The sequence below is a fragment of the Vidua chalybeata genome, chromosome Z (genome assembly GCF_026979565.1).
Source record: "Vidua chalybeata isolate OUT-0048 chromosome Z, bVidCha1 merged haplotype, whole genome shotgun sequence".
Lineage (NCBI taxonomy): Eukaryota > Metazoa > Chordata > Aves > Passeriformes > Viduidae > Vidua > Vidua chalybeata.
Genome location: NC_071570.1, coordinates 7,432,081 through 7,447,714, shown reverse-complemented (window position 1 = coordinate 7,447,714; position 15,634 = coordinate 7,432,081). Strand labels below are relative to the sequence as shown.

The following is a 15,634-nucleotide window of genomic DNA, read 5'->3' as shown; positions in this document are numbered from 1 at the left end:
TCCAGCTGTTAAGATTTGTTTAATCTTCTAATAACTTATGAAAGCTGTTTTTTGCTTCCATGGTTGCAAGTAGAATATAATATAATCTTGGAATGAATTGTATTATTTCATGTGGATAATACAAAGATACTTTTTTATATTTTTAATTTCTTTTATAAAGGAGCCTTTAATGACAGGGACTAATGACTTACATATGTTAGGAATTGTAATTTAAAGCAGTAGTTATTTCCCAGAGAGCAGAATTTGAAAGCAGTAGCTTTTCATTACTGAGAGAAATGTGGATCTTTCTCCTGTCTGCCCAGAACATTTTAAGATACTTGTATCTGCAAAGCTTGAGGTCATGATTGCTCCTCATCACCAGATTTGCTTCCTGCCTCTACCATGCAGTGTTTATGATTGTGTGTTGAAGTTCATCTTGAACCATAATGGTTCTGATCAACTTTCTCTTTCCTTACTTTACTCAAAGTACTGCACTTCTGTACCAGATTCTCTCCCACCAGTTTGCTCATACATTCTCTATCATGTTTAAAAGTACCTCTGTTCATCAATCTCACCTCTTTGTTTCCTCTCTTCTCATCCATTTTCTTCTTGAATCAGCTTCTCACCATTCCTGGAGGCTTTTAAAAAACATGTAGATGTGGCACTTGGGAATGTGGTTTAGCAGTGGCCTTGGCAGTTGTATTCAGATGATCTCAAAGGTCCTTTCCAGTAAAAATGATTATGTGATTCTGTGATCTGCTTCCCTTTTGCAAACTAAAATTTCAGATTTCTCTTCACATGATTATGATTATTCTTTGTTTCCCCTTTATTCTAGCAAAGTGAGTATTTTTAAAATTATTCTTTCTACCAGTTTTAGCCTGTTGTGCTGGACAAAGTCTGTCTTCATCTGCATTTGCATGTCTTCATCCCACTGGTGCTGTTCTAACCACTCGAGAAATCCAGGACCTAATGCTTTAGGGAATGTGCCCAATGCTGCAAAACTCCAAATGCAGTTGTCAGGGTGCTGCTGGCTGCTGATAACCAAAGACTCCTGATAAAGTGTGTTGGTAATTCTTCAAGCCTTAGGCATTCTGCTTTCAGAAATTATAAATGGATTCAACAAGAGCTCAACCAGCAGCATGATGTTTATGCTTTTGCAGAGTAAAAGTTGGTAGAGAGCTTGGTGCAGTGTTAAAGGGCCAAATGCATCATGTAACAGCACGATCTTTCTTTCCTCCCAGTGTCCCGGTGTTGAAACATGAAGATTATTTACTGAGGACATCTCCAGGGAGCAAAAACTCCAGAAAACGAGGGAGCAGTCATGGGAACAGTTTAGGGACGCAAATGCTTGGCTTTGGTGTAAACATGGATGATGGACAAAACCCTCAAATGCAGACCAAGAGGGAAGGCACCAAGTCCAGGAAAGGTAAGGGGAAGCATACTGTATTACAGGGCCATGAGTGTGCTGGTGTGTTCAACAGGATGTCAGTAAAATGCACAATTAAAGGAAGCAGTTTTGCAGGTGTTTAAAACAACCTAAGAGAAGGTGGTAGCTCCTTATTAAAAAAAAAACAAGTGGAGATCCTGCCTATTCTTCCTGATGAAAGAGGGAAAAATAGCCCCTTAATCTCAGAAAACTCCTTCAATGATTTGTTTTTTAAGTTTCCCAAAAGGTAGTAAGAATAAGTGTGGTAGGGTTTGCTTTCAAATGTAATCTTTGCATTCTTTTCCTCTTCACCATCACAACCTGCTATTTTACCGCACAGGGATGTCTGTACTGCTAGAACCTATCCTGTCCTTAACTTAGTGCCTCCACTTAAGGAGCAGAGATGCAATCTTTTCTCTCTTATGAAGAGAAAAGGTTGGCAACAAAAGCAGCTTGGATGTTTCACTGCTTAGCCTTGAACATAATCCTTGGTTCAATTATGAGCTTGCTTTTTTTTTTTTTATTTTTTTATTTTAACTTGTCAGCCAGTTTGCTGTATATGTCAGCATAAAAATAAAGAAAATGGCAAAATGAGAAGAAATGTGGTGCAGTTCTCAAAGGAACAAATAACTTGTGTTATTGGTTAAGACCATACCAACATTAAAAAGCAGTCCCTGTGAAGAAACTTTCAAAAGGGTATCATCAGCCTGGACCCAAACAGTGGCTGAGGTTAATCTCTTCCAAGGCACAGCTACAAAAGTTGGAAGCCTGTAAAGGGCTTGTGTCCAAAAAAATCAATTTCTAATTTGAAACAAAATCATTTTTGACTAACAGGGGTTCAGGACCCATTACTTTTGCTGTATAATCTGCTGACATTTCACACTTTCTGTTGTGCACAATGAATCCTAATAGTCATTTTATAACATTGCTACACCAATCAATTTAAGCAAGAGAAAGCCGTTACAATTCTGCAAAGTTTCAGGGGCAATTTTCACTGATGGTTTTCTTTTATGGTTTTTTTCAGCTATCATTTTTTTTTTTCTTCTCTTTTCCTCTTCCTTCTGCCCCCCTCCTTCTCTATGCTGCAGTGATGAAACAAGGATTTTTCACAGCTGGATTTTTTTCCTTAGATTGGGGTAGTCCCCAAAAGTAATTTATTTTCCATAGATTCAGGGGAAAATATCCAATCTGGCCTCTTCTTCATTCATTCATTCATTCATTTCATTTTGTGGGATTGAGGAGAAGTTACAAGCTGCATCAGGCTATTGCACATAGCAACTGAGCTGTACCTATGCTGATTTAGTGATTGTAGTGGTCAGCATGATCTCTGAAGATGGTGGGCATCTTTTGCAAGCACTTTCCGGGATTACTGGCTTTTATGGTGTAGAGCTGCATTGCAAAATTTGACTTACAAACATTGGCACTTGCTGTGATAGCTGATAAAGTTCAGAGGAATGCTTTCAAGCTGTGGAACAACCTCAGGTCTATTACTGATTTGAATGGTTGTTTATCACAAGGCAAATTACCTAGCACTAATCACTGAAGTTGAAGTCTTCTGTATTTAGTGCCTTTTTAATTGGCTTCCTTCTGTTATATATTTGGACTCCTTTAGCAAGTACACACACATATTTGTAAAGTGTTTTTTCCATCTTAGAGGATCACCAGGACACAATGTCAAGATTTTTAATTCTGGATAGCCTGGACTTAGTCGCCTGTGTCCTTGCTTTTGTTGGATATTCCCATCTGCTGCTGACCTGGGATTTCTGGTTCAATGCAGTATGAGAAAGGGGAACGAAATCCACAAGGTGATATCTTGAGGCATGAAGCTCAATATCATTTAGCCACAAATCTGAAGGTGGCTTTTTGGTTGGAACACAGCAATGCTGCATACAGAAACATGTTCAGGTGAAAACTTCTCAACCATCAGATGCTGACCTATTGCTACAGAGTTTTTTTTTTTTTTTTCTCATGCTGGTATCAGTCTGGTCTGTTTGTATGTTCTCCAGGCTGGTGACTCTATCCAAGCACTCCTTAGTGCAGTGCAAGTGCTGATCTGAGCCCTTGGGCTTGCTGTACCACCGGGAATGGTGGCTGTATCAGTAGTAGTGTCTCTCCAGAGCAGCACAGGCACTTGTATCAGGTATAAAATTATTGATCAGGAAGCTGTTCTCATCCTGGAATGGTGGAAGGCTTTCCTGCCTACAGGACTGCTCACTTGCTGTGATGACAGTGGGTTTGAAAATGGTGATTTCCTATCAAGTACACTTTTTCTTTCTTCCTGACAGTGGTTAGTAACTGGGAGAAGAGCATTGTTAACATGGTCCCTTCACCTTGTGGAGTGGAATCTGCTCTCTTGAGGGTGGAAGCTTACTGGATCAACTTAGGAAATCAATTTTTATTCCCTCATTGTTGATTTTGACTTCTGTTTCTGCTTGCTTCTTAGTTTTTATGCCCGTGCTTCAGCAGGTGTTTGTGTCTTTTAGTCAAACTTTTTTAGTATTACCAGCAAAAATTCAAGCAGTTGAAGCAATCCTGAAGTCTTAGATCCTTTCAGCAGTAAATTGTTTTTATTGGTGTCACCACCAGCTATGTCAACGTGTACTAAAATCTAACAACTTGTCTAGTTAAAAAGCACTGGAGTACAGAAATTTGTGTTTCTCTTCCTTTCTGCTCTTGAAAATTTTGTTGTGGGGCTGGGAGACTTAGATCCATTGCACTGTGCAATATTGGGCAATTCTCTCTACATTTCTGTTAAAGTATTCATCTTTACTGAACGTTTCCTGAAGTACCTCTGCATTGAAACAGAAGAAAGAACAATTTTCCCCCTTGTTTCTTCTTGTTGGACATAATGTCTGCATGATGTTGCACACTGTAGTGTGCACAATTTCCTTTTTATATGCAAAAGAAAAAGCCAGAGAAGGAAAATTATTTTAGCTCATTTTAGCCCTCTACTTTTCCAGGGGCTGATTTCTCTAGATAGTGTTTGTTTTTCAGTAGTTTTTCTGATGTAGCTTCTTAGGGATTCAGGATTTGGAACTTCTTCCCTTGAGGGAAGACTCTTCCCTACAATTGAATAGAGCAATTAGTTAATATTAGTGAAGTGCTTTGAAGATGTGAAGTACTATATAAATGTTAAGTCTTATGAATATTACTATTATTCAAATCATAAAGATTTCTTTTATGATTATCAACCTAGATTTCCCACTGCTTACTTTCATTCCATTGCTGCTTGAACCAGCCTCATCCATATTTCTTCGTTCTTAATGTTTACACTTCTAAAATATAGACTGCTGTATTTCCACACTTTCATAATGTTTTAGTTGTCTGTTTTTCAAGCAGAAATATATGGCTATTTGACTTTTCTCAAATGATTCTTTTATCTACTTTAAATCATTCTTGTACCGAGTTAGCCGAATTGAAAATTGTATTCTTAACATTACCATTTAGGAGACATTTATAATTGCTTTGGGGGTAGCTTGCCTTGCAAGCTTGTATCTAGGGGTTTTTTTTTGTGATTCTTTGCTGCTCCAGGTTCTTTCCACTGATGTCAGGATTTAAATTACCACACTATGGAAGAGCTTTTTCTTTTTTCCAGGGGTATATGTGTCTATTCTTTTTCCACATTTCTCGCTTCTCTAGATCATCTGCAATGTCTCCAGTCTCATACTGTCTTCTAACACCTGCAATCTAATTAATTTGCTGTCATTTGTATCACCCCAGTTCTCTATGACTTTTCATAAATAATTACCAGTCACTTCATAAATTCATTAACTAATTCCCTTTAGCCCTGAAATATATATCCTTCAGACTAAAGACTTTGTATCTTTTTTTTTTCCCCTGGTAGTTTCTTTTCATCAGCTTTATATAGACAGGTATTATACATCAACAGGGTCTTCATTATCCTCACTTGCCAATTTTCCCTTCTTTTTTTTTTTCTCATAATATATTTTAAAATTAGTAGTAGCTTGGACATTTTTGGGAATGTTATTGATTTAATCATCTTTATGTATTTGCTTGTTCCTGAGTGTTTCTTTTTCCTCAAAAGACTTGCATGCCTTTTCCAAGATGTATTTTTAAACTTTTTTTTTTTAATATACATTTATTTGGGATTTCTTTATGCCTCTGCTTTATGTCTGTGCAACCTAACAGCCTCAGTAAATTCCTGCTGAGTTCCTTTTCTTGTTTTCTGTTTCTAGCTCTGGTAATATTTTCAAACTTTGGTATTTGAACAGTCCCCTTGGGGCTGTGTTGGCCATTTCTGAGTCCATATATTGTCTTTTTTTGCAGAGATACATCTCATTTTCTGTGGATGTAGTATGTTGACGGTGTGCCAGCCTTGTCTCATATTAGCAATTGAATATTTTATCCCGTGTTAACAAGTTTTTTATTACTTTGGTGTTAGTTTCTTAGAATGTAGCTGCCTCATTCCATTGTCACATGAAATTATTTCTAAATATCTCTTACTCAATTGTAAAGTCAAAACTCTAAGCAAGACGCTTCCAGTCCTTATATGCGTACCCACTCTGCTCATCATGAATTGGCACACTATCAAGTTACCAGGGACACACAATCAGCACATATCCCCATGATATTTCCAGACTTCCTTCACTGATAATTAACTCTTTGTTAGGCAAGATTTTTTCACTGCACAGTGCTGAAACACAGTTCATTATAGCAGGGTGGTAACTTTTTTTTTTTGTTAGTCTCCCTAAAATGCATCATAAAACATGTGGGTTTATTGAATTGTATATATTTGTATAAATCTTAGATCAATGCATTGTTTTAAATAATTCCTTGGACATTGTACATTTTACACTGAAGCTGGAATTACAACTTTGTGTTGCTTCACGTTTCAACATGGCTGATAGAGAATGCTTCTCTTCACAGAGCTGAGAAATATTTGGTCATCACAGGGAACTAAAAGGAACTAAACATTGGTTTGACTTCAGTTTTTGCTGATATGTTTAGTTTTCCCTGTACTGACTCTAGTTAAGTGATGTTGGTTGCACACAGCTAATTAGGCTAGATTAAAAAAGCCCAAATCCACAGGTTTTTGTGTGGTAGGTCAGATAGCTCCTAATTTTCCTATTTCCCTTTACCTCTTATTTACCTGTATGCTATTTGTCTTATTAAATCTGATCAATGAAACTCAGGTGAGAACTGAAAAGTTGGCTGAACCACCAGCCTTCAAAGGTTGTCTTAAGTCCAGCTGGCATCCAGTGGTTAGCTGCTTAACATCAACAGCCTGGGCAGCGGGACCGGTTGCACCTTCAGCAAGTTTGCAGGCTTGGGAAAGCAGTCAGTATGCTGGAGAACAGGACACAGTATTCATGGGACCTTAAGAGATTGGGAAAATGGTTTGACAGAACCTTTTTTAGGTTCAGCAAAGGGAAATGCCAGTGTCCTTCAGCTGGGTTGAACTGACACTGAAAAAACCCTGAACGCAGTTTTGCCAGAAAAGAATGGGGTGTCCTGCTGAACAGCAGTGAGTCAGTGATGTGCCTGTGTGGTGGACCTCTTACTGGGCCGTAATCATACAACTGTGATCATCAGAGTGCTGAAATGACACTTCCTCCCAGTTAGCTCAGTGAGACTGTGTCCCTAAATGCTGTGTCCAGTCTGGGACTCCACAGTGCACAGACAAGCAACACTGACAGGAAGTCTGACAGAGGCAGCCAGGACAGCCATGGGGCTGAAGCAGGAGGCTGAGAAGGCTGAATGTATTCAGCTGTAAGAAGACATGACTCAGCATGGATCTTGCTTCTTGCTTTAGCTGCCTTAGGAGAGGGTGTAGAGAAGAGGGAATGAGCCTTCTTGGAAGTCATCATCAGCCATGCAAGAGACAATAGAGGAAAGTCACAACTCAGAAAATTCTGAATAGCTATACAGGAAACATTTTTGACTATGAGGCTGGTCAAACAGTGGAACCAGAGGAGTTTCCCAGAGAGGTTCTTCTATCAGCGAGACATTCAGCACCTAATGTGATAAGTGTCTGAAACCTCTTGATGCTGTTTGAATGGAGGATTGAACTGCATGACCTCTAAACTTCACCTTTAAACCTAGATTATTTTGTAATTCAAGAGTTATTTGGAGGTGGGAAGAAGGAATGGATTCTCAATTCTATTTTATTTAAATGAAAACACTATTGTAGTTACATTTACACTTGGACAGCTAACATCTTAAAGCACATCATGAGAACTGCATCTGTGAAACAAGCTGAATCCTGTGGGCCACTTAAGGAATAATAACCATGCAAGTCTGTCAAGCTCTGGGCAGTAAGATGGGGGCTGGAGAGTGTATCTTATTCTACAGATTTGATTCTGCATGGTCTTGAAAAGGATTCTGTGCACAGTACTATCAACTGATGAGCTCTCTGTCATTTCTCTGTGTATACTTCTCACTCAAAAACCGTTTCAGTTTTTCATCCCAATGTCGCAGTAAGGTAGAATTGAGAAACATCTATTCCAAAATCTCTAGCTTCTGATGGCTGGCTTGTCTTCACTTCATTCCACAGGGACAACTTCAGGATTTAGGAAGGATGCAGCCATATCTCCTGGGTTGATGGGCAGCAGCGAAGTGCCTGCAACCACAGCCGTATCACCGATTCAGCATGACCCCTCACGGTAAGCTGCTGGGTAATCTCTGGTTTAAGATTCTGCAAACACAACCATCAAATTCTCCCAGATGCAGGGAAGTGACTGAATTTCTATGATGTTTCATATTAGCACAAGCTGAATAATATAAACTAAAACCTGCCATATCCTTTTGACATTTATAGTAAGCTTAAGTTGCATGTTAGAATAAAAAAAAAGCAAGAATATGCCAAGTTCTAACATTTTAATTTTACTTAGATTTTGAAGAGAAAGTATTTTATGTTCCAAGTCCTGACACATTAAATACCTTTGTAAATAATTTTAATGGACAGTGTTAACCCTGTTAGGTTTTACATTCGCTTGAAGATTTTAATCCCTAGCCATTTGCCCGCCTCCTCCCCCACTCCCATTTTTATCAAATGGCATTTCTTTTAAAATGTTTTGTATGAGAGTTATTTTATGTTTAACGACAAGCAACAAAATCACATTAAGTCAGCAATTCCTGATTATACTATATGTCTGCACTAAATGCACTGGAAAAGCAGAATTATCACTTCTGTTCCAATGAAAAAACTGAAAGCAGCATTGTTGTTATGCTTACAGGTCTGAAAACAACTCCCCTTCTTTAGACAGATTACATTTCTAGTGGTAACTGCCTAGAAGAACGACATACAATCCCTGCTTTTCTTTATCATATCCCACATTTTCTCATAATAAAATCTTCAGTTTAGCAACAAAAAGCAGATTGAAATATGAACTTGCACTATTTTATACCACTAGTTAGATAACAGTACAGTGGCATAACAGGAATGTGCAACTGTTCATGAGAAGAGTTAAATGTTTCTTGGAGGATGAGAGGGCTAGAATCAGATTTAATCTTTTCTTGGCCCTGTGGACTTGGAAAATGTATGCTTAATATCATCCATGTATTCTTGGCAGCAGCTGGCAGTTTATTTCTATCTTCTGAGAGAACTTGTGATATATAATAGGTGAAAAATCACTATCAATATTGACAAATTTGTACTTACTTGTTATGGAAACACTTTTTTTTCTCTTCTGATGGAAGGGATGATAATTCTTGGAGGATTTAAGAACTGAGTTAGATTGGGCTGTTTCCCACAAGTAGCTGTTTGTTTAAACTAACAGAAACCACAAGGTTGCCTAACCATTTCTCTTAGAAGCAATGGTTACTTTTGCAAGGCAGGAATAGTAGATAAAGTGTGTGTAAAGATACTGCTTGATACTGTCTAATAGTGCTAGGTTGAGATTCCATTCAAGCACTGAGGAGTAGATATAATTATGCACATCATATGAAGGCTTCTCAGAAAAAGAAATTTTATTCAAGAGGATTGATGGTCTATTCTTTTCCACAGAGGGGAGTAAAATATTTGTTGAAATATGCTTTTAGAAATCATACCAGGTAAGTGATCAGTAAAAGGAGTCTGATTAGCTGTCATCCTTAAAGTATTATTTTACCAGTTGATGAAAAATCCTGTATTTCTGGGCACTTTCTCCCATGCTTCCTCCCTTTCTTTCTCACCATTGGTGCTGTAGGTATTATTAACTACATTAAACAGCCATGTTGTGCTTTCCCTTACTCCTGGCCTTCTCTAATTAAGAATGGCAAATGGACAAGTATTTCTGAGGAAACCTGAAGCTGATTCTATTCTTCATCAAAAAACCTGCTTGGGCAGCAGGTCAGTCTCAATTTATCATTGAATGGTTATAAGCTTAGACTGCAGGTTTAACTAACTAAATTAATCAATATTGAGAATTATTGCTGCTTTTGTGCCACTAAAGTTAGGGTTTGTCAGCATGTTCATTATGATCTGTGATTTGGGGGGGGTTAACAGCTTAACCACAACAGTTGGCACAGATCTGAAACTTGCAACACAAAGCCCTAGCCTAAGAGCAAATTTATTTATTCAGCAGTACATGTAAACCTAATTACTTTTGACTATTTAAATTTATAGGACTAGATTCAACTCATGTTTGTGCCAGCTTTAACTAGCACAAACCCTGGCACCTGGCAGCAGCAGCAACGCAAAGCCTGCCAGAGAGAAGGTGTTGGAAAGCGACAGAAGCTCCCTGGCAGTGAGAGGCATCAGGGTGCTAGCACAGCTTCTGGGGAGGGCTGGCTGGGTAAGCAGGCATGGCAGGTAGAAGATATGTTGGCATGATAGCCTGCCTTGGCAGGGCTCAGCTGGAGGCTTCAGTGTGTTACAGCTACCTCCTGCTTGAGAAAGAATTGCTGCGGTCCTGCTTCCTTCTCTGTCTCAGAATGAATCATGTCATGAACAAGAAATAAGTGTCCCTGGAAGGTAGATGTAAACTTTGGGAGCCTTAGTGCTAGTCCTCTGGAAGGACTAGTCTCGCAAAATGAGTGTGCACAAGGTGATTTCAGTGATATCTCTGAAAGGAAAAGAAAGCCGCAGCATTTCCTTATCTGGCATCTGGAGCTGGGCTAATAGTGAATTTGTTTACCTGTCAGGCTTCTGTGCATGCCTATTGCTGCCTTCCATAACATGGCCAAACGCTGCAAGTTTGGTTATCCAGTGTTCTTAAGCCAAGTGTCTACACCTGCATGAGGCCCTTGAAATTTTGTTCACAGCAAGTCTGGAAAGCTCTTCTACTCCATGTGCTTATTTATCTAGACCAAAGCCAATATATTTGGGAAAAAAATTTCACAGGCAAGATTGGGGCTGGGCGAATTTGGAAGAGTAGGTTTGTTCCTAAAGCATGGTTACTCTGATTGTGTTAAATATTACCTTTTTGGTGACCAGTTACATTTTTTCAGAACTGGTGTTTTCCTAGAAGAGAGTGATTGTGTTTCTGCTGAACTGGAGGGGAGCTGTACAGGGGAAGTACTGGCATATTGATGCTTTCATTTGGTAATGAAATTTTTACATAAACTAGATCTTACCTTAGTTATTCTCAGGTACTGACTTCAGCAAAACTAATGTTGTATTGCATACAGAAGGGAAACTGCACTAAATTAAAGTATTCAGCTATTTCTGGGAGAATAAAAAAAAGGAAGTTATAAACTGTACATTCTGAAATACCATTTAATTTGATTACAGCCCTGTTGCAATTGTCAAGCTCTCTCCACGTAGTGTTGAGTTTGGCACAGTAAGTCCTATAACACTGCAGAAATTAAGCACTTAAAAAGACACAGGCAAAGTTTGTTTTGCTCACCATGGAAACAGATAATTCTCCTGTAGTGTTTTTCACTTTGGACAAAGCTAATTCAAGAACAGTTAGGTAAATTAAGGGACTGTGTGATAGTCATAGATTTCATCATTAAGTCTGTGGTTTTTGGTTGCAGTTTCAGATCAAAGCTTTCATACTTGCTGAATGCATTGTCTTGGAGGGAAGTTTCTTGTAGTCAATAAAAGAGATTTAGAAGTTCTTGCAATATGAATGCTGTATTCGAGCTGTATTATTATCTGTTAGTGTTACAGTGGCCTGTTGGAGTTCTTATAAACAGATTGTATTGTGTAAATTTGTGTTTAGGGACATTTTAAAAGCAAAAGTATTTACCCAATTGCCCACCACATCTCAGGTGAATGTGTACTCAGGGACTTTTAAGCAAATTAATATCTGATGTAAAATACAATGTGCAGAATTGTATACTTAACAATGCACATTGGAATTGTCTAAAGTAGATCTATTGTGCTGAGTATTAGGAAATATGACAGTGATGAGATTCAAGCTTTTGTCTTACTTACGTGGTAGTTGATTTTCACATCTTTGCATTTTGGATGCTTAAATATGGATATCAAGACAATTTCTGAAGTTCCTTAGACTGTAGAATCTAAGCAAGCACTGCCAAAGAAGTAGAATTGTTTCTTCGCCCTTAGGATCAGACACCACTCAAGATTAAAGAGGAGCAGAAAACTTCCATTCCAGATTTAACTTAGGAACATTTAAAGAGATTTTTGAAAGGATGTATGGAGTAGGAGGGGGAGTTAGTTTTTGAAAGTGGTAGGAGACACAAATTTTGCCTACTCCCTGAGAAAGCCAGCAGTGCAAAAAGTCCAATGTAGTTCCATATGCAAGTGATAAAACCAGACATTGGCAAATTAATCTCTCTTATTCACAGTGTAGGTTGTTAATTGTTCTCTCTGCTGGCTGTCGATATAATGTGAAATTTTCATTCCCCATTCAAGATGGAAAAAGTTGTGGCTGAAAATGTTAACATTTGCATTTTTATTTGTTGATTTATTTAAAGGACAGCCTCTCTTACAGCAATCCATCACTCAGTGACACCCCAAATATGAATAATGTATTGTAGACTTGCGGTTACAATGTGTAATAAGTGCCAGAGACAGTAGAAGAATGTTAACTATGTTGCAAATGTAATATTTATCGACTCATACTTTATTGCTTTCGAGGTTCAATAATACTGACCATAGGACATTAATATCACTTATCTTGATTTTAGTTGGGCACCTCTATATGTAGAAATAACCCATCTATCCCATACTTACAAAATAAATGTGAATTTTACAGCTCTTTGTAAGAAGTGCATTGCAGGTTTCTTGGCTTACTGCTCACAGTTCTCCTTTTCTGTCTTCTCATTTACCTGTACCTCACACTGATCCTCCTCCAGTTGCCTGACCTAGGTGGTGAACACTTCAGCAGTCTCTTAGAGGCTTCATTTACTGGCTGCATCTTTGCCTCAGATAGGATTTCAGCTAGGTCTCTTTTCCTGTTAAAGACCAGGATGGAAAGAGTTTTCTATTGCTTCTCTTAGAAAAGACAACAGCTGAGAGGCTAAAACAGAAATAACCTTCTCTTTTGGAAAGACACACATAGCAAATCTAAATCATCTCTTTGAAGTTTACAGCTATGAGAAAGAGAAGTGTTTAATAAGTTCAACATTTGCTATAGACATGGAACTTATTTTCAGAGAAATTTTTACTCAAGGAGTAGAAATATGTTAAAGCAATTTAGTAAGATTGAGATTTAAAATTCAGTGGGTTTGAGAGACAAAATTTTTTGATAACCTGCTTAAGGAAAGAATTTGCAATAAGGTTTTGCTACAGTTGCAAATCCTTCAGTAATGATTATTTCTGTCTTTAGTAGTTGCTCCAGAGTTCTGCTGTAGAAACTGATACCGACTGGGCAAACGCTCCTCCTTATCTGCTCTATTCGGTTACAGCCACTAAAGGCTTTGAAGTCTCAGGGGGGAAATGGAGATGTGAACTCAGGGCTGGGATCTAAACCAAATTTAACAATGGGAGATTTCAAGCTTGTGTTGAAATCAGATTTCACCTGTGAAGCCTGGCTCTTGGGAAACTTGGAATTGGGTTCAGCCATGAAAATGATAAGACTTGATTGTATTTTGTGTTGTAGACATCAAGTAAATTTTTGAAGTGACATTCTGTATTTACATCTGAGGTTATCAAATTTAACACATCATTGGCTTCTTTCTTTACTGTGTGTAACAGGAACACCTATTTGCGTCAAAGCAGCCCACCTAATAGGTACTTTGCAATAACAGTTTTGGTGTGTCCATTGCAGACAATGAAAATCATATTGGGAAATTCTGATTTGCAGTGCAAAAGGATTAATGTTAATTACCAACTGTTGGCTGTAATTGTCACCCTCATTAAAATGCAGAATTATGTATTTCTTAGTTATAAATAACCCTTCTAATTGTACTTGATGTATGCCAGTTTAATCAAAAAGTACACTTGCAAACAAGCAGATATTTGCATTAATCTAGCGCTGGATCTTTGAGTCTTTTTTGATCGTCTTTTATTCCAAACTTGACTAGTTGGGGGAGGTCTATTACAGCTATGTATCTTTTACACATTTTTTTTTCAGCTCCATGGATCTGACAGGATTTTGTATTAAAATGAGGGGAAACGTCTTCTGGGAATGCTCAGTGCAACAGAAAACGTGTCAGTTTTGAAGTAGTTGGCAAGGTTTCCATCATTCAGTGGTATGACAATAACTTGACTGTAGTTTGAAAGTAATAATAAGCAAAAGAAAGTAGAGTACAAATCATGTTATGAAACTGAGTTAACTCCTTGCATCATTTTCATTGTTATTTTAATTAATATTTTTTACAATTTTCCCCATGTGCATTTGCAGGTTCTCAAATACCACATCAAATCTTAAGAGAATGTTGGTTCGTTGTATATAATTCCTGTTTGCATTTGTAATCACAGCAATGAAAACAGCCTCAAAATATTTTGAGCTTCCTCTGTACTTTCCTCTACTCCTTTGTAAAAAAAAAAAAAAAAAAAAAAAAGTTACTGTCTCTTTTTCCTGCACTGATACCTTGAGTGTTCTGCCTTGTACTTCTAAAAATGTTTTTAGAACTACTGTGATGGCAATTTCTAGAAAGCTTGGCAAGGTAAGATCAGTCTTGAGTCCTGTCTTCATGGTTCTCTAAGCAAGTGTTCTGTTCCTAGTATTGTAGTAATTTCTTTTCTCATCTGAGACATTTCCTCTTGTTTTTTGGAGATTTGTTTTATTTTTGAGGTCTTACTTTAAGAAGCCTTTGCCCCAAAAGATGTCTCTGCCATCCTTCTACCATATTGCTTATGCTTAATAAATTCCCCTTTTCTTCTTTCCTTCACTTTCCTGGGCCTTTCAGGCTGTAAACTCCTTAGGGCAGGATCTTGGCACAGCACATCTTCGTGCTTGGCTGGCCCATGCAGTAATGATGTTTACCTGTGATGAGGGTATAGTTAGGATGGAATTTGTCTTGCTTATCTTGAGACAACTGAACTAGTTACCCTCACTATTTTATTTTAGAACCAGCTAAATATCCTTTTGGTCATACCTGTTATCCCTGTGAGCTGTAAAATAAGCCTGGAGTAACACACACTGACACCTTATCTCTCTTGTAGCTGAATATGTGGAACTGAAAATAAGTTGTTTGTCATTCATATTTTCATTATGGATTGGAGGCAAATGCAGGGTTAACCTATGTACTGCATGGTCAGTGCCCTGATTATTAATATACTTTTAATGCTTGTGCTATGAATTGAAGGGCTTAGGCATCAAAGATGTAAAGCCCTCCACTTTGGGAGAGGGTGTGTATATGCCTGATTGTGAGCATGCAGCATCTATTTCAGCAATACATGAGCTTGTAATGTAGAAATATTTTCAATAAAAATCGTACTGATGGAAGTTTGGCTGCTTTGGAGAGTCCTGTTTTGAACTGTTGTACCTGGTGACGCCCTGTAACTCGAAACTGGGGACTGTGGTACTGCAGTGATTTTTGGTCATGCCAGGGCCTGGCACCAGTCTTGTCCCATCCCTGCCCATCAGATGTGCTGTGCACCAGGGGATGGTCTCAGCATGCAGACACAGCTCTATGTTCTTAGGTATTTCATAGTTATTTCCACCTGATGAGTTTCCTTCAAAAATACATTCCTGCCTCTCTGTCACCTAAGGACAGTAACCAGTTCTTGCTTTATAGCGTCTGATTTGCCCCATTCCCATACTTCTTTAAGCCTTTGTGATATTCTAGTTTTCTGCCTCTATAAAGACATCTAGCTTTTCTTTGAGCTACCATGAATAGTGTAGTATTATCAATAAATGTCTCTTCCTTATTTGTCCTTTCTCTAGGCCACTTGTGTATGCATTAAAGAGTTCAGGCCGTCACAAATTTCTG

General features: G+C 38.1%; 1 protein-coding gene across 3 annotated transcripts in view; it reads left to right on the top strand.

Annotated features, from left to right (window-relative positions):
- KIAA1328 (KIAA1328 ortholog) overlaps nt 1-15,634 on the top strand; it is a 173,304-nt gene that overhangs the window by 134,846 nt on the left and 22,824 nt on the right. For all 3 annotated transcript variants that reach the window (XR_008428694.1, XM_053932400.1, XM_053932401.1), the window contains 2 exons: nt 1,221-1,405; nt 7,920-8,028. Coding sequence is in view for 2 of the 3 variants with exons in the window: in XM_053932400.1 (XP_053788375.1) it covers nt 1,221-1,405; nt 7,920-8,028 (294 nt within the window). In the remaining variant the exon portion in view is untranslated. The remainder of the gene's footprint in view (nt 1-1,220; nt 1,406-7,919; nt 8,029-15,634) is intronic.